Raw genomic sequence first — 24,739 nt, 5'->3', positions numbered from 1 at the left:
ATGCAAAGGGAGGACTTCACCAGTGCCTCAGCTGGGTAGAAGGACCTCTCCCACCCGCCCCTAACCATGCCCCCAGGAGACACCAAGCAGCCAGTAAGCACCCACAGCTGGGGCTCCATGCGGCGCTGCCCATGCTGAACGCCTCCTCTGGCTCTGTGGCCACCCAGGTGCGGGGTGGCACCAGCAACTTGGTACATCAGATGCTCCAAGTGGAGAGAAACCCAAGCAGAAAATAAAGCACGCTTCCCCTCGTGCCCTGCAGGACCTGCACTTGGAAAGGCAGTGGTGCTGGAGGCAGAGGGAGCGGGGCTGCTCGGCTGGGAGCAGAAGGGAACATCTCAGTGTCGTACTCACTTTGCAGTACTTGACAATGATGATCCCAGAGTTCTTGTAATTCTTTTTCTTCTTTTGCTTTTTGGGGTTAATGCACTCTAGCTCGAGCTGTAACACACAGACAGGGGGGTGAGAGCGGTGCCGGGCTGTGCCAGCCGGCTGCAGATGCCACCAGCAGCCTTGTCCGGCGGTGGCCACCTTCCCTCCACGCCCTTCCAAGCGCTGATGAGACACAAACGATTCACAGCGAGCTCCTGATCTCTAATGATGGAAACGGAGGCACAGGACGTGCTTGGGAAAGGGCTGCTTTTCCTTTCCTGGGGCTTTCACTGTGCCCAGGACCCGGCACGTGGCAGCTGAGACACCCCAACGGGGCTACAGGGGTCTAAAGGATGGGATGGGGGCGAATGGGATGGGACGGGTCAAAGACATGACTAGTTAGGGCAGGCCACCACCTTTCCTCACAAGCTCTGGGAAAACACCATGCCTTTTGAATATTCAGAAAATCACTGCAGTATTTCAATCGGTTTTTTAATCTAAAACTGAATTAAAACTCTTGTCAAAGAAGAAAGTTTACGTGTAGGTTTGTCTGAGGTAGGGGGCACGGCTGGGCAGGGCAGGAGAGAAAGTTGTGTCTGTTCTTACAGCTGCAGAAAAATGGGAAAATTTTAAATACTAAAATCCTTATGTTTCCTGGATGTGAACATTGATTGCGTCAATGTCACAACACTGACCTATGGACAAAATCCCCTAACTCTGAATAAACCCAGGCAGATGGTCCAGCCCAGACCTGCCAGAAGGCAGCTCCCACATGGGTCCCATGTGGTGGGGGGCTTCTGTGCCCCTCTCCCCACACCCTGCTCGGACCAGTAGGTGATGGTCCCACAGGTGCCCACGAGCCTTGCCCCCCACCTCGGCCAGGCTGCGGCTGGACAGTGCTGCTCCCAGCCTGCAGCACGTGGGGCCTGGCCTACAGCAAGAGCATCTCTGCCCCTGCTTCTGTATCTACCCTCACCAGCACAGCCACGCAAAAGGATGGGACAGGTCACAAGGAGCCACCCCAGGGAGAAGGGATGCTGAGGGGTGATGCGCAGCGGTGGCCATCAGTGGCTGCTTGCTTTTGGAGCCACCTGCCTCTGCCCGGAGCACACAGCCACGCCGCTCAGAGAGGGGTGCCAGCTGGGGACCAGCTTTACCAGCAACAGTGGGTGCCTGACCTCTCGTGACAAGCCAAGCAAGGGGGAGAGGCGGAGGGCGCCCGTCCCCCGGCAGACCCACGTTACACGCAGGGGCACATCAGCACAGCCACGCAACGAGGCGAGCTTTACTCTCTTCTAACTGGCATAACCAAGGTCTGAAGGAGAGAAGATTTTATTCCTAGGCTGTAGGTTGCCAATCCAGTGGAAAAACGGGCTCAGCGCCTGCCTCTAGCACCATCAGCTTGCGCAGTCCTAGACAGGACACCTCGTGCCTTTTGGCCTCAGTTTCCCCAGCCAGGAAACTTCCCATTGCAGCACGCGTGGCACTTCACACACCCTCACGTCTTGGCCAAGACCTCCTCTCAGTTTTGTAATCCTAGTGATGACAGCGGTGCAAGGCGCTCCTTATCCAGGAGTCTTCACGACATGTCTTCAATCAGGTGGCATCTGCCAAGGCTTTGGCCAGCACTTCGGGGGGAAGACGGGGACACTTTTGGCCACAAAACCGGTGTGGAGTTTCACGGGAGCTGGCATTCCTGGGAACCAGGCTGCCCTGTGGCAGACACAGCCCCAGCAGCATGTCATGGCTCCCCTTCTGCTCCCCCAAACCCAGGACATCCCTGAATCACAGGTGCTGCTGCAGGCATCTCAACAGACCCCCCTTTCAGCCAAGGCTGCCTTAGCCTCTCCCTAGCTCAGATGCTTTAGCTACAGCCATGGCCTGGGTCACTCATGGTGCAGGTGGAAGGAGAAAGGAGGCTGGCCGTGGCTTCTCAGCACAGGCTGAGGGTCTCAGTGCAAGCACCAAAATCCACCACCAGCCCTGAGAAGCCCCTCCCTCATTCCTCCCTGGAAGCACGTCAGCACTTACTGGAGAGGCATCTTGGGCTTCACACATCCTGGCCACTGAGGTCTGAAACTCCCCGATGAAGTCGTGTCCCCCATCACTGTCGTAGTCGTAACACATCACCTGGGGTGGAAGGGACACAAACCAGCCTCAGATGCAGTAACTATCTCCTGTGAGGAGACACACTGGAGTTCCCAACCTCTCCTGTCAGAGACCCCAAACAAGTCTTTTTTTCTTTTGGGAGTGCTTCTGCTTTGGTTTCTTTGGCTGTTTTTTTGCATAAACCAGCCACAGGGTTTTAGATGTCTAATGATCAGTCCCAGAGGCTGACCACCATGATATGAGCCCAAGAGTCTCCCGTTACCTTTATCTGCTTCTCCACATCTCCATCACACAGTGACACCAAAGGCACAGTGAAAGGCTTCCAGACGGGGTCCAGTGTGTACTTGATCACCTGTGGGATGGGAACGGAGGGATGCCATTACAATGGGCACATCTGCAGGGGGAGATTGGCACAAAGTGGGGACATGGCCCCCAGAGGGACCCTTCACCAGGTCCTCAGGGGGGCAGGGCAGGCAAGCTGCAGAAAGTCCCATCCCAGCCCTCTTCTGCCTCCTTAAGTCAGACACAGCCATTACCTTGGGCGAGTTACCCGCCTCCAGGGCAATTAAACAAACCTGCTTGAGAAAACAGCTGCAGCAGAGTGGGCAGCCTGGGCACAAACATGCCCAGGACACGGGTGCAACCACTCACCCCACCAGCTCAAGGCCAGCCGCTACTATCAGTGCCCTCTGCATCCCACTGCTTACCCCCTACTCATTACTTACTCCCCGCCAGCACCCCAGAGCAGCCAACACCCAGCTGGGCTCTGACCACTGAGAAGGTGGAGCAGTGGGATGCTGCAATCAGCCGGGAGGGCCAAACAGCCCAGGACACATCCAGCTCTCACCTCATGGGTAACATCTGCTGCCTGAGCTGGAGAAATATTAACTGATGGGTTTTGACATTTCCTGAGAGAACGTAATTGCTTGGAGGAAACCCAAGCAAACGCTAGCGGGCTCCAGGCACGCACTGCGTATGTCAGAGCTGCCTGCAGGGCAGGTGGGGACCCTCTTTCATGGAGGTGTTGTGCTCGAAAAGAGAGAGTCACGTGAGTATTAGGGAAGTCAGACACGGGCACCAGACTGACCCTTCTCTCTGCAAGACAAACACAGGGGATATCTGGCAGGGAGGACCTCGGACCTCTGCACCTGGAGCAGCAACAGCCCAGTGAGGAAGAGGCGGGTGGGTGATGCTCCCACAGGCAGCTGCGTGGGACCTGGAACAGGCACCTCGCCTTACAGACAGGCTCTCGCATGAGGCAGGGGCAAACCATGGCACTGCCAGCAGAGTTCAGTCAAGGATTTGTAAACACCCCGAGGTGGTGCCTGCACGCTGCCTGGGCACCCAGGGTGGGTGGGGAGGGATCCGGCATCTCCGCCGCAGGGCGCCCAGCTGCGCGGTCACACTGGGCGTATGCAGCGGGCTGCGATGGGTGCGCTAACCCACCCCTGGCACGGAAAATGCCAGCATCGGACTGGGAGCTCCGCACCCAGCACTGCGAGAATGGGGAATTTTCTTATTTCTTCATATCCAGCCTCAAAACACAAAGAAGGTCACCTGGTGTGGGATTCCTCTGAGGGCAGCTGGGTACGTTCGGGGCTGGGCAGGAGGAGGCTGCCGGAGCACCTGTCACTTGGATGAAAACCTGGCTAGACCCTTCTCCAGCGAGACAGGACACTGAAGGAACTGGGCAGCAACCCAGAGGAAAAATCAGTATATACACCTGCTCGCCATACACCTGACCTGCTTACAGAGATCCCAGTGAGGCTGGGGCACACCCCCATTCCCAATTCCCACGCCTCTTCCAGGAGGAAGAGCTGGAGGTCACTCCAAATCCCCACGCCTGGGAAACACGTCTTAGTGAGTCAAAGCCCAGCTACCCACGCTAAACCAGAAGGAAACACCAAACAAGGTCCCAGCCTGCTGCACAGAAATACAAGAGAAATATGAAGGTTGGTATGAATCAAACATGCATGGAAATGTGTGCGGGAAGGCACCGACAAACAAACAGCAGAGCTGGGGATAAAAGGACGGCCCATATCGGTACCAGAGGACACAGGGTGTTAAGACATGTCCTGGTGCTCCTGTGCGTGCGGGTGTGCGAGTGAAGTGAATCCTCATGGACGCTGCACAGCAGTGGTAAAAAAACAATGTAAATAAAAACCAATGTAAATAAAAACCACCCCATCTTTCCACGTGAGTTCCTATGCGTGTTGTTACAGCAATTTGCTGCGGTGGGACAATGGGCTCCTTAACCAAGCTGGGGTGGGGGAGAGAAGAAAGGGAGAGGTGGGAGTTGGGGATGGGGAAAAGGGGCGTGAGATGGGGTGGACAGAGCCCTCTGACACAGAGACTGCTGTGAGCCCTTCCTGCAGCGACCACCCCCTCCTCCTCCTGCCAGCTGCCAGGAGCTACGTGCCAAAAAAAAAAAAGCCTTGAAACAAGCTCTGAGGAAGGAAAAAACCAAGCTGTTGAAAAGTACTTATTAGTACTAAAAGTACTAAAGCAGAAGCCAGCCTGCTTCTCCCTGCCCATGCTGTGCCTCTTAACCATAATATCACTGGCTTTAGCAGCTTGATAACAATCAGAAGGGAGCTCAGACCAAAATATCACAGCAGATATAAATGAGGGACAGGGAGGGGTCTGCTTCCCCTGCCTCTACCCCCTGGGACCCTGGTGTCTGCCTCCTGGGCCAGGGCTCTGGCACTTAGACATGAGGCTGAGTGCTGGTTCACTGCAGCTGGAGGTGCCCGAGCACCCTCCCAGGCTAGCTGAGGATCTGGCAAAAGCTCGTTGTAACCTTTCCCCACTACCATTCCCTGGGCCACCTCTCACCACCTCTCACCAGGTCACAGCTCATCCTGCTGCTCCTTCAAGTGTAGGTAGTGTGGTCCAAGGCTCAGCCCATGCCCAGGCTGAGCCTAGAGGTTAACACAGCTTAGACGACCATCTACCTCTCTGCTTGGAAGACACAGTAGTGAGTAGTACAGAAAAGATCCCAAGACCTTGCTGGCCTCGGTAAACCTTCATCCATTGGAGTCCAGCAGCCTCAGCTGGACGCTGGGAAGGCAGCCTGGATCCCACCTGCTTTATGGGTGATGTATGAGGTAATGCCACAAAGGCCAGAGGACCTGATATAAGGATGGTGGTGTCTCAGCAGCTTGGGTTAGAGTCATGCTCACCTCCGTTCTGTGGACCAGCATCCATTTTCCATCATCACCTGGTTTATAAAACTCCAAGAAGGGGTCTGACTTTCCGAACAGGTCCTGGGGGAGAAGAACAGGATGGGTTACCCGGTGCTCTGCAAGCGGCGGCAGCCGGTCCGAGGGAGACCTCCTCTCCCCGGCAGTACCAACCCGGCAGGCACCCTCGTGTCTTCACAAGACCGGCTCAAGCACGCTGACAGACAGGCAGCGCCCACAGGCAGCACCCTGCCACCATTTCGGCACTGAGGCGGTGGGTGGGCTGGCACCCTGGCGCACCCCTGGGAGCTGCCGGCGGGCGCCCACCACCCGCTGAGCTCTCCGGACGCAGATGCCGCGGAAAACAACCCCAGCTGGGAGGCAGCTGCGTTTGGGCTTGGAAAAACATCCAGAGCTTCAAAGGAAAAACAGAATTATGAAGTGCACGAGTGTCTTGGGGGAAAAAGGAAAAAAAACACCCTCCTACACATAGCGGTAAGGCATAAGCAGAGGAAATCTTTAAGGAGCAAGCTGCCCTGGTGTTGACAGAGATCATGTAACACCCTCCAAGATACGCAGCCCTGAGTCAGTGCGTGCTGCCTTCTCTGCCAGCGTCTCCTTAGATATTCCCCTGATAAAGGGCTGCTGCTTTATGAGAAATATGCACACACGCGTGCACGTCCCTGCTGGGTATTGGCATGGGGGCTACATCGGGACACCCGCAGCCAGGAGAGGAGGCACTGTCACCGGGGAACTCCAGCATTTCCAAGCAGAACTTCCCATTCTGAAAAGCTAAGAAGTGGCTAACAAGAAATCAAGCCCAAAATATTCCAGATGATCTACTAAGAACTCAAGCCGTTTCAGCTCGGTTTTCTTCCCAGAGGGAGGTGGGTGCCCGAGTCCTGCAGAGAGCTGGAAGAACTTCTTATGGGTTTGAACAGAAGCTTTTTGGGCTCCCAAGTGATGAGGTGGCGATGCAAAGGGCTGCATGGATGCGCCAGGAGCCCCTGTCCACAGCCAGCCTGGGAGGTGGTAGCTGGGATGGACACAGGCTCCAGTGATGCCCCAGCAGAAAACCCAGCAACATTTCTATCCAAAACCTGTTTCCAAAGCCAGCTGGAAAAGTAAATTGCTGCAAAATGTTGCAGCTTGGAGAAACTATACCCTGCTTCAGTCAAAATTCTTCTTCCAGAAGAGCAGACCATACAGGCTTGCAGGGGCACTCATTGGTGAGACCAGGCTATTTTTCTTCTGCCCTTTTTCCCGTGTTTGCAGGAGAGGAACCCAAGCCATTCTTTCCACAGGGCTAGGATTATGGCACAGCTATGATCCTGCTCACCCACGGCCGGGGCTTGGCACTTGCAGGCTTCGCTGATGGATTAGAGAACCAGTGGTGGGTACCTGACCCCGCCTGTGCTGGCCAAACCTGCAAAACAGCGCAGACTCACCAGTGCCAGCCCAGCATGGGCTGGTGGAGGCACCAGTTCAGATGACAGCAGGGAGCTCTGAAGGATCCCTGCTGCCATCCCATGCAGAGCAGCCCAGTTTGCAAGTCCAGGCAGCCTTGCTCCATTCAAAGCAGGGTGGGAGATGCCTCCAAGCCACAGGATTGTGGGCTGCTATTTTAAAATGTGAAAACCACAAATGTCTCACCCCTGCAAGCCTGGCGGGAGAGGGAAACTGAGCAACCAAAGGAGCTCAGCAGACCAGACCGACCTGCAAATTGGTCCAAGATTCTAAATCATCCAAACTGGTCCCTACACACCATGGACAAGGAGGGTGGAGGTGGCACTTCTACCAGGCACAGCACCCCAAACCACAGCTTCCAGCACCAACCCTGGCTGCCAGCGCTCGCTCCCCCCGAGCTGTGCCAAAGCATCGCCGCCCTGCTGCCATCCCTGCAGCAGGGACGGCACGCATGGCTCTGGTCCCAGCTGAAAACCCCTCCTCTTCTACAAGATATTTTTTCTTAAAAGAACTCTTCCAAGAGCTGATCTGACATAAGGTGTAAGAGCCTCAGGCTGGCTCTCCTGCTGACATGCTCCTGCTTTGCAGCTGCAGCATTTAAAGCAAGGTAGCGAGCTGCAGGTGGAGAAACCATGGATGTGTGATGGGGAGGAGAACCTGCCTGCAGCCTGAGAGTGGTCCCAGCCTCAGGGTGGCCACGGCAGGAGAAGCTGCCTGGGGCTGAGCACGGCTCCAGGCTGGGTTGGTGGCACAGCTGCTGGTACGGGATGCTCGCAGCTGTGGCTCGGCGTGTGCAGCAAGATGATCCCACAGCCCCACCACGGAATCCTGTGAGATCTGATCCCTTCACACCATGTCCGAGCCTCTGGCTGTGCTCCCCAGCTAGGTGTCGCATGGTGCAGGAGGTCCTTACTCCCCCAGGGCTGCAGCCCTACTCCCATGGGTGTTTTGCTTAGCCACCTCTCCGCTGTGTTTCCTAAGCTTAAACGAGTCTTACACAGCTCCCACAGTTGCTTTTCATCCATGACCAATAACGACCTAAAAATACTGTGTTTTGTCCAATGTCTTGTTCAGAGCCCATTTTAACGTGCATGAAGTGACATGAACATCCTTTGCCCATGAGCAGGACTTTGAGCACTGCAACACTGCACTGTGACATGGGAATCGGCAAAGAAACCTCGTTAGCCCTTGGTGACAGCAGGCAGTCACCGAGGACAGAGCTTTCTGCCGACACCCATCGATAAACTGGAGACCCAGAGAGAACAGGAATAGTCACAGTCTTTATGCCAGTGTAACCAGGTAGATGCTGAATTTCCACACCTTGACTGTGGGTCCAAAGGGCTGCAGACCCACAGGTGTTACATCTTAGTTGAAGAACATCAAAAGATGTCACTTTTGCATAACCTGGCAGAGGAACTTGCCCGCAGACCAGATCAGAAAGGCAGCTTCTGCCCATGGAGCAAGTGATGCCACCACTGATGCTGCCGATCCAACAAGCGGGAGTATGCCCAAGGCACCCACGCTGCAGGGAGGTCCCAGGTCCTTAGCCCTGCCCTTCACAATGGCCACAGCTGCAAAGCCACCCCGAAGCACAAAGGGCGGGCACCGAGCCTGCTGTGAAATCCCATCCCTTGCTTTGCAAGGCAGCAGAGGCCTCCTGGGGCGCTGGAAGAAAACTGCTGCATTAGGGACGTCTTCACTGACAGGCAGGGGGGTGGCCCCTGGCCCCATCTCAGAGGAAGCCACCAGCTCAAGGACATCTTCCAGCCCATTTATGAAATAGAGTTATTTGGGGACTTCTTAACAGGGGCATCTGGCTCCTTGCACTAGGCAGGATAAGTAGGAGAGCGAGGAAGCAGCCATTCCCAACAGGTGGGAAAAACACTTGGATAAACCAGGCATCACTCGGTTTGGGCAATGGGATTGGGCAAGCCACATCTTGTGCCCCAGCAAAGACCCTTCTGCCGGGATGCTTGCTTTATGCTGGTTTGAAAACTGGGGGCCATCCTGCCGACGCAAGCTCTGGAGAGGCTAGGAAGAAGGAAAAAATAATATTCCCATTGATCGCTTAGCAACAGCACTGGTTTAGGACGAATAGCTCTGGCTGCCTGGTAAATAAGGTCAGATGGCTTTGTTCAGAAAGGCTCACGGTTTCCTACATACCACATCTGAAGCAAAACCCAAACATGACCCGCCTCCGTGCGGGCAGCACTCCTGCCTCAGAAAAGACGGGCCCTACTCTGTGGTACACAAGGAGATGCTCACTCCCTTTCCAGAGGCGCTGAAGGTGACAAGCCTGGCTTCCAGGGGCAGGAGAACTGCCAGCTCCGTCAGGAGACACCTCCACAGCACAGCTGCTGAAGCAGCAAATGGGCCACCTTTGAGACGTGCTAGTACACAGATCCTGTGCCACGTGTCATCCTTCCACCTCAACGCATGTGGCGAAGAAAGCAACACTGTGGCACGGGGAAACTGAGGCACGGGTGCAGCCGGCAGCCAGCGGCACCGCCGGGATGCAACCCCCTCCAGCCTCACCCCAACGCTTTCTCCAGCAGCGGTACTTTCTGCCACTGCTATACCCAAAAGCAGAGACATCGTTAGATCCCTCAGCCGACGAAGGACAGAGGTTTAACATTTCAGACACAGCCCCACTCACCTTTTTATCCAGTTTTCTGCCGGCCATGCTCAGAGTAATCACCCTGTTATCCGACAGCTCCTGGGCAGCTATCTGAAAGAGAAGGGAAGGCTGCGTTCCTTTCCAGCACAAACCGAAGGCCAACCCCACGCCAGGGGAGACCAGGCCCTGAGGACACGCACCCCGAGGATGCCCGCGCCGCTCCCACACAGCCTGCGGCCCGGCCAGGGCTGGATGAGCTAACACACGCAGCACTGCACAGCTGAGGGGTTAAACTGACGTCTGCAGATCAATTTGGGATCAAAGCCTACTTCTCCGCTCCTCTCGGGAATGGAGAAGGATGGAAAAAGCCCAGGCCTCCCTCCGGATGGGCTCTGCCGTTTACCCTGCACCGAGGCAGCGATGGCTTTAAACCAGCACAGGGCCACGCATGGTGGGACACCCTCCGACCCTCCCATTGCTGGGACTGGGTCTGTGTGCCATCAGCTCTACAATGAAGCTTCTGGTAACAAACTCGTTCCCTTCCTTGGGTGTCACGCCTGAGCTGGTCTCACGAGGCTCTTCTGTACCAGGGCTCATTCAGGACCTTGAGAAGCCTCCAAGGACCAAGCAAAAAGGAAGCAGGAGCCATAAAACCCCTTGGCAGCAAGATGTGTCACCTCATCCTCCATGTCCCTGGCTGGGCATGGCAAAAAGCCATTGCCCCACCCCTTGGGGGAGATGCCGGTGGCACCAAGGACTCAAGCCACGTCTCCACAGGGTCACCCGGCGAGATGGCCCCAAGGATGAAAACTCCACCATTGCTCCTGAGGTGCTACAGCAGGCAGAAGGGCAGCCCAGATTACTTCAGTTTAAGAGACTTTACTCACATAAGCTCCAGAAGGGCTTTGGCTGCCAACCACCAGTGGGCCAGTTTTGTCTGGAACGTGGTCTAATGAGTCTCTTGGTATTTTAAGAAAGGGAATGTTTGTAACAAAAAACCACATTTATTCATTTCTGTTACCAGCCATTTTCTGAATCACTCGTATTTTTTTCCTCAAGCCTGTGTCCTGCTCGAACATCTGCTCCCCACCTCTCCCTGCTCCGCTCCCCAGGGTGGGCTGAGCTGTCCCCAGCCGCAGCATCCCGCATCCTCCCAGGCGAGAGCCGGCACCAGCACAGCCGGGAGCACGGTGCGGACAGCCGTTTGCTGGCTCTCACAAGGAGGCTGTCCTTCACTGGAGATACACGGCCTAATTACAGCAAGGCTTTTAGAAAAACTTGCAGAAATCAAGGGACAATTTTCTGCAGAACGAGCAATCAGGTTATTGGCACTTAAGAAAGCTGGGGAGTTTGCAGAAACAAGGAGCCAGAGATGCAGCTTTTGAATCTGCCTGGGCAGCTGGGTGAGGGGATGAGCCGCAGCTCCTGAACAACTTTTCACCGCACACAAAACCCCATTTTCCTCTCTGCTCCATATAGACATGAAGCCAGACGTTCCCTGCTGCAAAGCCACAGCATCAGTTTTCTCTCCCGTCTAGTCCATGGTGGGCGCATACAGTCACCAAAATCAGCGTGAGGAAGAGGAGCTGTAGGGAAGAAAATGAAATTTGCACTTGGCTGATCCCCACGAAAGCAGGTCCAGTTGGTGTCCAGCATTTTAGGGCTCACTGCAGGCTACGTAAAAGCCAGACCGTGCAGACACGCCAGGGATGTCCTTGTGGCACACTGCTGTAGGCTGCTGGGGGCATCTTCTCTTGGCCAGCATGGCCAGGAACGACATTCCCACCGCCGTGCGCGGCAGAGGCAGGCAGCAAGACCTCAGCACTGATTTCTGCAAACACAGCGGCTTGCTTTGGAGTTTTCCCCATCTCTTCAAACCTAGGGACCACCACCCCACCCCCCCCGCACCTCTGTCGACCCAGCCAAGGTTCTTCTGTTGCATCCATCCTTGCAGCACCTCAGCTAAGAAAATGGACACTCAGGCAAATCCAAAGGGGATGGGGGTGAGGAAGGCAGGCTTTGGCTCCAAACTCCATGTCTTATAGGTGTGAGTCCAAAGCTGGAGCCTGCTCCTCCAGTGGTGCCCGCAGCCCACGCTCCAGTGCCATGCCACCAGCAGGGAAAGGCGCCTACCACATACAACCCTGTGTCATCACCCAGTCCAAGCCAGGGCAAAAACCTACCCAGATCAAAAAATTTCATCAGTGGTACAAAATTAAGCAGATGTCTCAGACCCTTTGATTTTGAATGACACATTAGTGACAGACCTTCTTTTTTTTTAAAGTGTGTAACCTTTGAACTTGACTAGAAACTTTTCATCTGATCCAGCCCTTCCCAGTCACATGTGGGACAGGGTGGCGAGAGCCCACTCCTTGGGGCCAGCACATGGCTCCAGGCACCGCTTATGAACTTCACTGCGGCTTTTCCTCTTGCATTTGAAGACTAACTGCAGCAATTAAGAGAGAAAAACTGGCAGCATCTTCCCAGCCTCTAGAGTAAACAGCAGTGGAGATGCCCTGGCAGCAGCCAGGTCCTGGGCTTTTAAACCTTTCCAGTGCTTTCAAATCTGACAGAAGTTTAACTCCTTGCTTGCCTTTTCTGCCACACTTTTGCTGCCCCGCTACACATCTCGCAAAACCCGTAACACAGAAGAGAGCCAAAAAGGACGGGAGATGTGGCAGGAGGGAAACACACCTAAATTTAGTCTTTTCTTTTTTAAAAAAAAAAATCACCAAAGAGATCCACAGCGGGAAGGCCACTGCCTGAAGGGGTCTGCATCAGGAGCAGTGACTGTTGCTATGAGAGTTATTGCTACGGCAGAGCTCCATCCTCTTCCTACAAACAAAACCACCCATCAGCCAGCAAAGGAACCAGCCCTCGCACCTCCGTCGGCTCCAGGGAGGGCTGAGCAGGCATGTGGTAGCACACAACAAACAGCAGCAGCGTAGATTTATCCTGTACTTCTCCAGATTGGGGCTTTTCTGATTTCAAAGACTGAAGCAGAGGCTGAAGGTTCACATGCTGGGGACCAGGCAGACACTCGGCAAGGTGGTCCCTGCACCAAATATCCTCCAAACAGACCAAAGCAGGCAGGAGGACCAAAGCAGGGAGGTAAAGGGGAAAATGTTCATGACAGAAACCCCAGTCTCCTGGACCCAGGTGAGTGCCCTGCATTGCCCCTCGGTTATCATCTGCCTTTACACACTCAGTAGGTAATGTAAAGGAGTAACCATACCGTTATCATCCCTTTCCCGGCTGGCTTGCCGTTCCCCAGAAGGAGAGTCCTTGTTATTTTCTTGCTGGAGACAATCTAGGGAAGCCAAAGAAAATAAAGTCATGATTGTACAAGTGATCAAAAGCAGACTCAAGAAATTCATCATCGCTTATGTTAGTTAATTCACATTAAGTATTCACAACAGTAGAAGGAGACGTTCTGTTTAGGGATGACTGCCACACTGTGAGCATCGCCACGGTCACCCAAGCCCGTGGAGTGGAGCCGCGCAGTGGAGCAGCGCAGAGCAGCGGTGACACAAGAAGCTGAGGCATCACGTCCTGCCAAACCCAGCGACCAGCCCCCGGCGCCGAGGGGCTCAGCGAGCCCTCACACAGCCGGAGCTGCCATGATTTGTTCCCAACAAAATCACAACTCAGCCTTTCAAACCCCGTTTTAAACACTTCCAACATGCCCACCAGCAGTAACGAGGCACAGGGGTCAGCATCCGCAAAGGCATGTCTGTCCCTGCACTTCTGGCTTGTAAGAGGCCGGACAGGATGATCTGGGAGCTGAATTAAGCCCCTTGAGATTTTTCCCAGCTCACTGAGTTTTGGTTGCTTCCACGCCTAAAGACCTTATTGCAGCCTTTCAGTACTTAAAGGGAGCTTATAAGAAAGATGGGGACAGACTTTTTAGTAGGCCCTGTAGCGATAGGACAAAGGGGAACAGTTTTAAACTAAAGAAGACATTTTTTCTGATGAGGGTGGTGAGACACTGGCCCAGGTTGCCCGGAGAGGTGGTGGATGGGCACATCCACCCTGGGCACATCCAAGGGCAGGGACAGGGCTGTGAGCAGCCTGAGCTAGTGGGAGGTGTCCCTGCTCATGGCAGGGCGTTGGGCTAGATGGCTTTTAAAGGTCCTTTCCAACCCAAACCATTCTGTGATCCTATGATTCTTGCAATTTCAGGGCAAAACCCCATTGCTGCTGTGGCTACCCAGCCACATCCTGGTGCTTTTGACCCATAAATGCACAGGAATCACCAGCCAGCATACCGAGATGTTTGTGCCACGCCGTGTGCAGGGAAGCCAAATCTCCCCACAAGCCTGGCTAGCAGAAACCACAGACACCCTCCAGCCTGCAGTGTGACCCCTGTTGCCTTTCCTTTGGCCACAGAGGTCATTACAGGCTTGCGAATGATCCAACTATCCTTCTAAATCTTACCACAGACCTAATTAGCTGCGATGAAGCAATCCAGCTAATCTGACAGAGCTCCAATGCAAAATCAAAACTGAAATGTCAGATGCTTGCTGTGTGGTTGCTGCTGCCCGCAGCTGCAATCTTCCTCTTCTAAGGGCTGCTGGTGCCTCAAAACCGAAATGGGCAGGCTTACAGACACCTGTGCCCAGACAAACCCCAGCACCAGGGGTGCAGCACAGCAGGGTGGCTGCACCCACCAGCCTGCCTGCTCCGTCCCACCCCGCTCCTCGCCAGGTGCCCTCACGCACGTGCTGCCCCTCCAGTCCCCCTCGGCCCCACGGCCGGGCTGTGCCACCAGCCCACGCTGGCCACAGGCAGAGGGGGCTAGAACAATTTCAGGGAAAAAAGGAAAATGAGAAGATCCCTGCATTCCGAGCCAGTGTCTCATTGTGGACTAAAGGTCACCAAGAAGCTCACATGGGAACCGCTACAAAAACCAGGCACACAATAAGCCAAGTTCTCTTCTGCAGAGTGTAAATGTTTGCATGAGGTGACAGAAGCTCAGAGCTCTCTTTTTTCTGAGGGATGAAGCCCACCAGCTGTGCCTAAAGACACAGCAGGCAGGGACGCCATGCCCATCAGCCATCACGGCTAAACCAGCAAAGGGGTCTGAGCCAGCCCCTTGGATGTGCGACCTGCCACCAGCTGTCCGTCCCCACCGCTCCCACCGCCCAGGATGGTCTGTCCCATCTCACACTCCTAGCTAATCACCTTTCACAGCACCAGAAGGGCTGGGCTCTTCTGGGGGACCCAACAAGCAGGATGAGCTGGGTCAGACTCTTCCCCCTTCCCTCGCAGTGCACATGGACAAAGGTCCTCTCCAGCATGAGCCTGCAGAGCACTGGATGCCTGCAGAGCCACGTTTAGGAACAGCTGGGTTTCGGCTCTGTTTCCTTATGTCCATAAATTCTCTGCTTGCAGCTTCCACCAAGACCATGACCTTCACAGCAAGCACTGCTGAACTGCCCCACACCAGGGGTGTTTCAGTGACGGGAGGACCAAAGGCAAAGGGTGGGTTTGTTGCCTGCTGTTTGTTGCCAGGGCTGTTGCCTGCACTGCCTCGCAACTTCTTCAGGAGCAGAATTAGGTCATCACAGAACACTTCCAAAAACCCAGACGTTAAACCTCGAACTCTGTAAATGTCAGTGCTCTTCTAACACGTCAAGCTCTCGACTTGGCAATGGCAAGGTCACTCGCCCCCCCCAGCCACATGCAGTGCCATAGCGCAGTCTGTGTAGTAAAGCCACCACATTCACAAGCCTCCTGGAACACCTCGGGCCCGGCTCTCCATGCTGACCTACCTATTCCAGTGCCTCCTTCCTCCCAGTTCCCGGCACCCAGCACAACAGACGGTTTCTCCCAGCCTCTGTGCCTGTGCCAGGTACCACAGCAGCCCCGAGCCACTGGGTGCTGCGGAAGAATGGAAAAAATCCCCCTCATTCCCTGCCTCCGAGTCAGAGCAAGCTCAGAGGACAAAGGCATTTAGAGAATGTAGCTGCCAGCTTCTAACAGGGCCTGGGCTCATGAACACAAAGACCTTCCAAAGGCTTATAAATGGCATTGTGTCCTGCAAGCTTTTCCGCAGAAAGTGCAGAAGGCGCATTCCTGCGCCAGCACACTGAAGTGGGAGACATGACTTGCTACACAACGGCAATGGACGTGGCTTTCAAAAAAAACCCCAAAACCAAGACAGAAAGGTAGACCACAATGCAGCCTAACTTTAAACATAGTTGCCAAAGTCCAAATCCAAGCAGGCCATCAGGGCTCTGACTATAACACATGGTGAGACACAGGTACCTCCAAAACCTCCAGCTGCTGCCTCCTCGCAGGCACCAGCAGCAGCCCACACCGCGACGGGCTCAGGCTTAGCCAACAGCCAACAGCCCAAACATGGAACAGTTCAACCTCAACAGCTGCAGCACAACAAGCAAACTAAATTAGTTTTGCCAGGAAGGACCCAGCAAACTTCAGAGCAGGTAAGAGTAGCAGCTCCAATCCCCCGTGCGCCTGTGGCTGATGTGATGTGGGGTCCCTTCACTGGCAGGCAGCGAGCTGCAGGGACCTCAGAGCCTCACCGTGCCCAGTGTGCAGGAGAATTCCCCCAGGAAGTCATGCTCGTACAGCTGCATGCTTGATTTGTCCTGGTCAAACAGGGCAAACTTCAGCTTCTGCACTTCTTCAAAGTGGTAGTCAACGATGAACTTCTTGGCGAAAGCTGGGTTGAGGTTGTTCACTGCTGTCTCTGTCCTGTCGAGCTGCAAAGAAACAAAAAAAGAGGCATTTAGGCACACGCATCTTGCATCTTTGTCACTGCCGCACCTGTTCCCTGGCCTCAGCCAGAGGCACCCAGGACCCTGCAGCACCCATCAGCACACAGCAGGCGCCCGGCAGAGCCCTCGCTCCCTGGGCTGCAGCACCTGTGCACGCAAGGTGGGATCTGCCTGAATGAGTGATGGCACCGGGCAGAGAGCTGCAGCCCTGGCACGGGGGGCTGCACAAGGCCACCGCCGCCAACAGCTGGCACGGCAGTGCCCACCCTGCTGGGGCTCAAGACTCGGTGAAGCCAGAGCCATTTCGTTTGCTCCTGAGCCCTGTTCTCCCAGGAGCTGAAGCTCTCACACACCTCTGATCCTCAACCAGACCCTCGCAGCTGTAACGCCAAGCTTGTTTCTTTCAGGCCGTGCAGCTAACAGCAAGGACAAGCAAAAGAAGAAAAAGTGTCACCAGCCAGAACAGCAACCCTCCAGCATTTCCCTCTAGACTTCAAACCAAACCATTCATCTGGTTTCTTCTTTCTTGGCCTTCCATGGGGGAAAAAAACCCAAACAAACAACCAAACAAAAAACCCTAGGGGAAAAAACCATGCTACAGGCCATTTTTCACAGATCTCATTAAGCATTAGGAGAAACAAGAAGCTGGAAGGACCCAGAAGACAAAAGTTTGAACGACTTTGTCATCCTGAGCTATTGCAAACAGGCTGGAAGAAATGATCTGGAAGAAATGAACTGCGCTTTTGGAAGGGCAAGCACACAGAGGATGATGGCAACTGGAAGGCACACGGGGAACCCACCGTCGGAGGGGAAGCACCACAGCGGTCTGCAGCATCCCACAGTCAAGAGCAGAGATAAGAGCAGAGGAAACTGGCAGGCAGCTGGTGGAAGTGTGGGTTTACAACACAGCATGGCACAGGTGGACAGAACGCCTCGCGTGAGCCAAAAAGCAGATCCCAAGGACAGCCACAGCAGCGATCCCGGGACACTGCCCTCCAGTAATGGAGCTGTGGTCCCAGACCCCATAACTTAGACCACAGTAGGGCTGGGAGGATGGTGGCACCAGTCAGGCCCCAGCACAGACGCGCACAGAGGCAGCAATGCAGAATTTTAGCCAAAGTGGCAGCAACTGGAAAAACTGAGAAACTGACGCTGAGAAAAGCTGGCATATTTACTTCTGGGAGTCAATACTTCCTGGGCCAAGGAAGGTCTGAACTCTCATGTCAGGACCCATCATCCATCCTGAGAGATACAAGGAAACAGCAAGTTTGGAGCCCAACATGCAACATTCCCTTATGAAGCCAAAACAGGCAGAAAGGACACTGGTGGCACAGCTTGAGTGCTGAACAAGAGGAACACCCACAGCCTGGTGGAAACCCTTCAGCAAGCAAACCAAGTAGGACTTCTGTCAGGAGAACAGCTACTGAGATCATATTGATATCATATGAAGTGGCAGCTGGTTTGACGAAGGGTTCCCTGCCTGGGCAGCCCCATGGGAAGCACTGATGGCTCCGAGCATTCGAGCTGGAAGGGCCACACACCCACCAGAGCCGGCAGAGGAGCTGGCAGCCTTTTGCCCTGTTATCCCAGGAGATGGTAATGGGCTATTAAAAGAGAAAGAAAGGCAGGTGCTCGCCAGTGTGATTTCATCAAAAGCTGCTGCCCTTGGTGCCTGGAAAGACCATCCCATCTGCCTGCGGGACAGCATGGAGCCTCCAGCTATGCCGCAGCCCTGGCCAGCGTCCCGGCTCGTCCAGCAGTCAGGGCACCTGGTCCTAGGCAAGGCTGAGCCACCTGCCATCCCAGGTCCCAGGGCCAGACCCCTGCAGAAGGCAGCTCCTGCGCTGGCATCCCTGGGCAGTGCCGGGCCACGGGACAGTGGGATGTCTGCCAGAGCTGTGGAGCCAAGAATAAACATGGCAGAGCAGAAAAAAAGCCCCCCCAAAAAGCACAAAAAAAAGCAAACACATGCCTTAGTCCCAAAGAAACTCCTTCAGCACAGGATGCAGGTTTTGGAGGGACTGAGTGGAAATGTGGGGTTTTGCTATATATACCGACTTGTGCAGTGTCTTGTGAAGTTGGTTGCTTAGTCTGTCTTAATTGCCAAGAAACGACTAAAGTAGATGCTGCGTTCCCAGAATAGCCACCTGCCACACACCAGGGAATCAAACACATCCGCACCAGCGGGCTGCCTGCTGGCTGGGGTGCACAGCCTTGCGCAGGACATGCCCTCCCATCCCGGGGGCACCAGGTGCTTGGAGCTGCGGTGGGCAGCAGCGGTGGGCATCCACGAGCGCTGCCTTATTCTGGCAGCACAACACATGCAAATCCCCTTTCAAGGCTCAGAGACAAGACCGTGCAGGCAAGAGGGATGGATTTTAGCTCCTTCCTTATTCCCCAAAATGCTGGGAAGACAGGGACCAAGGGAAACCAGTCCTCTCGCTCTCAGGCACCAGTTCGAAGGAGGTGACTTGAGGACCCATCTCCAGCTTTGCCCTGGAAGGGGTGGCCCAGGGAAGGGGAGGAAAAGCCCAGCCACCGTGTCCCGAGCTAACCCTTTGTAGCGATGGAGCATCCTTCAACACCCAGCTAGAAGCCAGTGGTTGATCTCCTGCCTGTTGGCAGTGTGAAGCACAACAAAATCACAGGCCCCAGGTGACCGCTGCACATGGTCTGATCCTTGGTTGGATCAGCACCAGTTGGTTGGTTGGTGAGCACCAGTCACCTTGCCAGTGATCATCATGCACGAGGCTTCTTCACACCCCCTCCGCTGGGAGACGGGCTCTTGCCCTTTCCTTCGCCCAGCACTTACAGGGCTGCAGGGGTGGCTCTGCTGCCCCAGAGCAGAAAAGCACGAGGGTTTCTCAGAGGCAACCAGGCTAATTAACGCGGTCTGTTTGGCTAAGAGTCTTGATTCTGCAAATCCAGCACGAAACTGGGAGATCACCGCCAGGGACAGCCCTTGTGTTCAGTGGGTGCCTCCGGAGATTCCAGCAGCACCCAAGGGGAGGCAGCTGGAGAGGTGCAGCACCCCAGCACGCTGAAGTGCCCACACGGGGGGTGGTCCCCAAAGCCCCCACGAGCTCCCGCTGAAGGCGCGGGGCCGGCCATGTCACTTGAGTGGGTCAAAGGCAGCGGCACAGCTGAGTCATGTGTCCCCGCTCCCCGCCGCACAGGCCAGGTCTTGCATGGCTCCTGCAAGCCGATGGCATCCGGCAGGACACTTAGTCACCTGCCTTCGTGTCACTTCTCAGCCTGTGGTTTATTTTCCCTCCCTTCCCCACCCCCTCCAAGGCTGATTCACGAAGATGTCTTAATTCCTATTAAGCTCAGCAAGACAAAATAATTGTATTTGGGAACAAGTGTGACAGCTAGAAAGAACAAGCAGAAATCTTTCTGTCAGCATCAGCTGGTGCCGCAGCCCTGCCACCCAGTCCAGACGCTGGTACCACAGCGGCGGGGGCTGGTCCTGAAGGAGAGACCCACCTCCTAACCCAGGTCCGGTGGCTGGGACGTGTTTCTGAGGCCACCGCTTTCAGGCAAGAAAAGAGATTGTCTTATTAGGGCAAGGAGCATGTCTGTGCAGCCAAAATCCACGCAGGACAGCGCCGGCACCCCCGGGTAGCTCCAAACCATGGTGCCAGGAGCTGCCAAGGGTCTACCAAGGGTCCCATCCAGAGAGGCTCTGGTGGGCAAGCCCACCTCTCTGGGCCCTCCCTGTCCCCCAGCTGCAGCCCAAACCCCTGCTACGGCCACGGGTGGGAGCGGGGGGACCCCGGTGCCAGCTGTGCCCCCGGCGTGCCAGCTGACAGGGGCAGCTCCATGGCGTGCGAGCACCCCACACCACGTGCTGGCTCGTGCAACACACTAATCTCCACTGAAACCACAGCAGCGGAGCGCTGAGCAATCTGCTGCTCAAGGCTGACGTCCAGTGCCTGTTGTGCCAATTAAAAAGAAGCTAAAAATAGCAGAGAAAAAGAAGAAAAAAATAATAAAACCACCACACATTTGTATTGTAAAAGAAGCTTTGGAATCAAAACTGCTGGACCGAGACATTACTGACAGAAAGAAAAGATCCAGAAAAGTACAGTCAGGTCAAAGAGATGACACCTATCAAGGCTGGAAAGCTCATTAGGCTCATCCAGGCTGCTGAGCAAAGTTAATTGCAGACTATGGCAAGGTGAGGTCTGCTCTATACCCTCCCCACTGACAGCAGGATCAGCTGCAGGACACCTTAGGTGATGCCCATTCGCTCAGCAGCTCCTTGGCCAAGCACTCAAAGGCTGCCCAACTAGTCCAAGTATCTAAAAATTGAGACCACCTGATTTCCCAGGGATTGGGACAATTTTTGTTTGGTTTACATGATTTAATGCCCTTCAGCTGCTCATTTTGTACTGCACCCTACCACCGGTGCCTGTATCCATCCATCACACCCCCAAGCTCTGCTTACCTGCTCCCTCCCAGACCAAATGAAGAGGTCCTACGCTGCCTACAGCTGCAGTTATAAAATTAAATCCCCATTATTTTTTTTTTTCAAGCATTTCATAAAGCCCAGAGTCTTTTCACCTGTAGCCAAAAGGTTTTTCTTAGGCACGGAGCTAAACGCTCTTGCACAGACTCTGGAGTTTGGATTCACAAAACTGATTTTATCGCAGAGGGCACCTTGGACTGCCACAGAAGATGACGAGGACTATAGCTTCTCCATGTGGGATGCTGAACAGTCAAACAAAGCACCACAAAAACCATCCTCAGGAGTTCCCAGTCTGCTCTGTGCACACCCCAATGGCAAAACCAGCCCGAGCCGTGCCTCTGTCTGGGAGGCCCACCTGAGCAGGGTCTCTTGCCACCGCAGCAGCGCTGCTGGCAACGGCCGAGGTCACACTGCCTGAAGCCACCTTGGGCACTCCCGGATGAACCGTGGCGCCAGCAGTGTGCGTGCACCTGGTCCCTGATGTGGCATACCCCTGTGCCCCTTCCCTGCCACATCCAGTCAGTGGGTATGCTGCAAAGCAAGCATTTGGGATGGAGCCAACGTCTTACTCATGCTACAAAACAATTCAGACAGCTGCGGAGGGTCAGTTCCCTCGCGCTCCATTAGCCTGGTGAGCGGCAGCCTCGTCCCGCTGAGGGCTGGGTACGACACAAGGGCTCCTTGTGCACTCTCTGCATCTCAGGGAGGGCACGTTTATCCTGTGTTCACCCGCTGCCAGGGCTGGCACAGCCATGGAAAGCCCTCCTGTCCTTACACAGCCTTTTATCAGCAGGGTCTTGCCCCAGGGTAAGCTTGTGTTGGAGTGGGTAGGGAAGCAGAGGAAATGAATGCAGCTCTCCGCTCCTCAGGCGTGCAAGGAAAATAAAAATACGCCTCTGCCCCACGCCGCGGGAGCGTGCCAGCACTCTGTTCCGTGCACAGGCTCAGCGCCCACAGGCTGCCAGCAGCGCGCACATCGGCTGAGTGGGGTGTCCTGGTGCAGCAGGGACCCCAAAGCCAGGGAGAGCCACAGGATCACAGAACGGTTTGGCTTGGAAGGGACCTTTGGAGTTCATCAAGCCTGACCCCCCAGCCACTGGCAGGGACACTGGTCACTAGGTGAGGCTGCTGAAAGCCCTGTCCAGCCGGACTTTGAACACTTCCAATGACAGGGCATCCGCAACTTCTCTGTGCCAGTGTCTCACCACTCTCACTGTAAAAAACGTCTTATGTCCAACCTAAACCCACCCTCTTCCAGTTTAAAATTGTTGCCCCTTGCTTTGTCGCTACAGGCCTTGGTAAAACACCTCTCTCCATCTTTCTTATAAGCCCCCCTTATAATCTAGGAAGGCCACAGTGAGGTCTCCCCCAAGCCACCTCTTCTCCAGGCTGAAGAACCCCAGCTCTCTCAGCCTGCCCTCACAGCAGAGCTGCTCCAGCCCTTGGATCATCTGCGTGGCCTCCTCTGGACCTGCTCGATCAGGTCCATACCTCTCCAGCGCTGAGGACTCCAGAGCTGGATGCAGGTGGGGTCTCACGAGAGCAGAGTGGAGGGAGAGAATCCCCTCTCGACCTGCTGGCCATACTGCTGGTGATGCAGCCTAGGACACACTTGGCTTTCTGGGCTATGAGTGCATGTTGCCGGGTCACATCCACTTTGTCACCCACCCGCATCTCCAGGTCATTCTGCACAGGGCTGCTCCCCACCCGCCCACCCCCCAGGCTGTATAGGTACTGGGGACTGCCCTGACCCGGGCACAGGACCTTGCATTTGGCCTTGTTGAACTTCACGGACTGGCAGAGGTGCACTCGCACAGCCTGCCCCAGTCCCTCCAGACGGTGTCCCTTCCCTCAAGGAAACCAGCTCCACCACTCAGCAAACCTGCTGAGGGTGCGCTCAGTCCTGCTGCATACATCATGATGCCTCCCCTCCTCCTCCCTTCCTGTAGGAATTACCTCTCTTGTTTGTAAGGAGCCAGTTTCCAAAAACAACCACATAACAAAACCACCTGCGGTTTCTTTCCAGGGCCTCCCAGTATCAGACATGGCAGCTGAAGCACCAATTTATGAGGTATCTGGTAAGAAGGACAGGCCAGTGTCTGCAAACGGTTCACATGGGACTTGCCAGATGGGTGCTGTCTCTCTGCAGCTGAACCGATCCAACCCCCCATGCACCCAGCTCCCGACAGTCTCCTTCCCCATCCCATGGTCCTGACCTCCCCACCACCAGTCCATGAAACATCTGGCTTAAGGACTCTTGCCCTTGATATACCTCTTGAAGGAGGCCACGGGTGTTGAGAGCGTAAGCTGCCCTGGATGGGGCTTTTCCACTGGACTGACCGGCCAGACCCTCATCCAGCACGCTCCTGCCTCCCAGGAAGAGCCACTCTTCAAGCAAAACCCAAAGAGCAGCTTCCCATGCAACTCAGGATCCAAGAACCAGCTTATCTTCACACACCTAGAAACACACCTGTTGCAAGCAGGACCTCACAACACCTAACTGTCACATGGGATCAGCATTTTGGGCACTCAAAGCCGAAGCACACGCAGCTCACAGCAGCCTGAGAAGGGTGGGGACTGCCCTGAAGGTGGCAAGATCCTTCCACGTCTGCCACGCACCTTGCCAGAGGCTGGCAACTTGAAGTCTGCCGTTACACCGACCACCCAGCACAAGGCAGAGCGGTCCGGGGGAAAAGGCTGGCTGCAGAACGCAGGATCATTAACACACTGGCACCGCGCGCAGCCCTGGGAGGAGCAGAAGAGCTCCCACCCCTGCTCGGGGAGGAACAAGGACCGGCCTCGCAGTGGAGCACAGAGGGGGAAGGCACTGGCATGGGCAAACCACTAGAGGAGGAGATCCACGCAGCTTCAGGACTTACCTCCACCCACTTCCCGTTGACTTCCATGAAGAGGACGCAGAAAGGGTCGGATTTGGAGGTGACATCCCTGTCCAGAAGGTTCTGGCCACAGACGGACAACTCGACTTTGCAGACGCAGTACTGGGAGCCGACGGGTCCCGCCGGTGTGGGGGTCATGGTGTACGCCATGGACACCAACGGCAGCAGCTCCAGGCACTCTGTGGGTACGAGAACGGAGAGAGACTTCAGTGCAAGCGGGAGGGCAGCGAGCACTGCGGCAGCAGGGGCTGGGCACAGCCACGGCCTCGTGCTCCAAGGCACACTCGGTATGTTGCGAGGCTTTTCTGGCTCCAAAGCATCTGCCCTGCCCTGCCCAGCCACCAACCCACGTGGTGGCCACCACACCAGGCAGCCGTCCTGAGTGGGAGCCCAGCACAGCACTTACAAGCTGCCTTGGGTTTGCTCCGTAAGTAACAGGTTTTCAAGGAAAGGTGACATCTTCTGCTTACCCCCCACCCCCGAGGAACTGGGGGGTCCCCCAGCCTCTTCTTCCAGCATGCTGGGGTTTTTTGTGGGGAGGAACTATACTTCCACATCATCTTTCAATGTGAAAAGTGGTCGTTATCTGGCTGGTCCCAAGCCATGGACCAAGCTACAAGGGCCAAACGAGCTCTGCCCCACAAACCTTCATAGGGCTCTCCCTATGTGAGAGTGAGGCTATAAGGACGGCTGGGGCGGAGGGCAGCTCCAGCCCTGCCTCCATGCAGCTCACCAGGCCAGCAGAAAGCAGCGGCTCTGGCAGCAATAAAAAAGCAGCCACAGTTGGTTTGCAGAAGAGCAAGGGAAATGTGACAGCCCCTGCAGGACCTGCTGCACAGGATGATTTACAGGGCCCTGATAAAACACCCTGTAACATAAGA

General features: G+C 55.2%; 1 protein-coding gene across 4 annotated transcripts in view; it reads right to left on the bottom strand.

Annotated features, from left to right (window-relative positions):
* Positions 1-24,739, bottom strand: part of CPNE2 (copine 2) — a 60,038-nt gene that overhangs the window by 19,041 nt on the left and 16,258 nt on the right. For 3 of the 4 annotated variants that reach the window (XM_037408817.1, XM_037408819.1, XM_037408818.1), the window contains exons 2-9: positions 23,841-24,037; positions 16,296-16,475; positions 12,983-13,057; positions 9,787-9,858; positions 5,664-5,747; positions 2,744-2,833; positions 2,404-2,502; positions 355-441 (exon numbers count right to left, since the gene is read on the bottom strand). In XM_037408817.1, coding sequence (XP_037264714.1) covers positions 355-441; positions 2,404-2,502; positions 2,744-2,833; positions 5,664-5,747; positions 9,787-9,858; positions 12,983-13,057; positions 16,296-16,475; positions 23,841-24,037 — 884 coding nt within the window. Of the gene's footprint in view, positions 1-354; positions 442-2,403; positions 2,503-2,743; positions 2,834-5,663; positions 5,748-9,786; positions 9,859-12,630; positions 12,955-12,982; positions 13,058-16,295; positions 16,476-23,840; positions 24,038-24,739 lie in introns of those variants that run through there. The other variant, XM_037408821.1, reaches the window with a different exon arrangement.

Source organism: Falco rusticolus, chromosome 15 (assembly GCF_015220075.1).
Source record: "Falco rusticolus isolate bFalRus1 chromosome 15, bFalRus1.pri, whole genome shotgun sequence".
Lineage (NCBI taxonomy): Eukaryota > Metazoa > Chordata > Aves > Falconiformes > Falconidae > Falco > Falco rusticolus.
The sequence above is the reverse complement of the archived record's forward strand: the minus strand, read 5'-3'. Positions and strand labels throughout refer to the sequence as shown.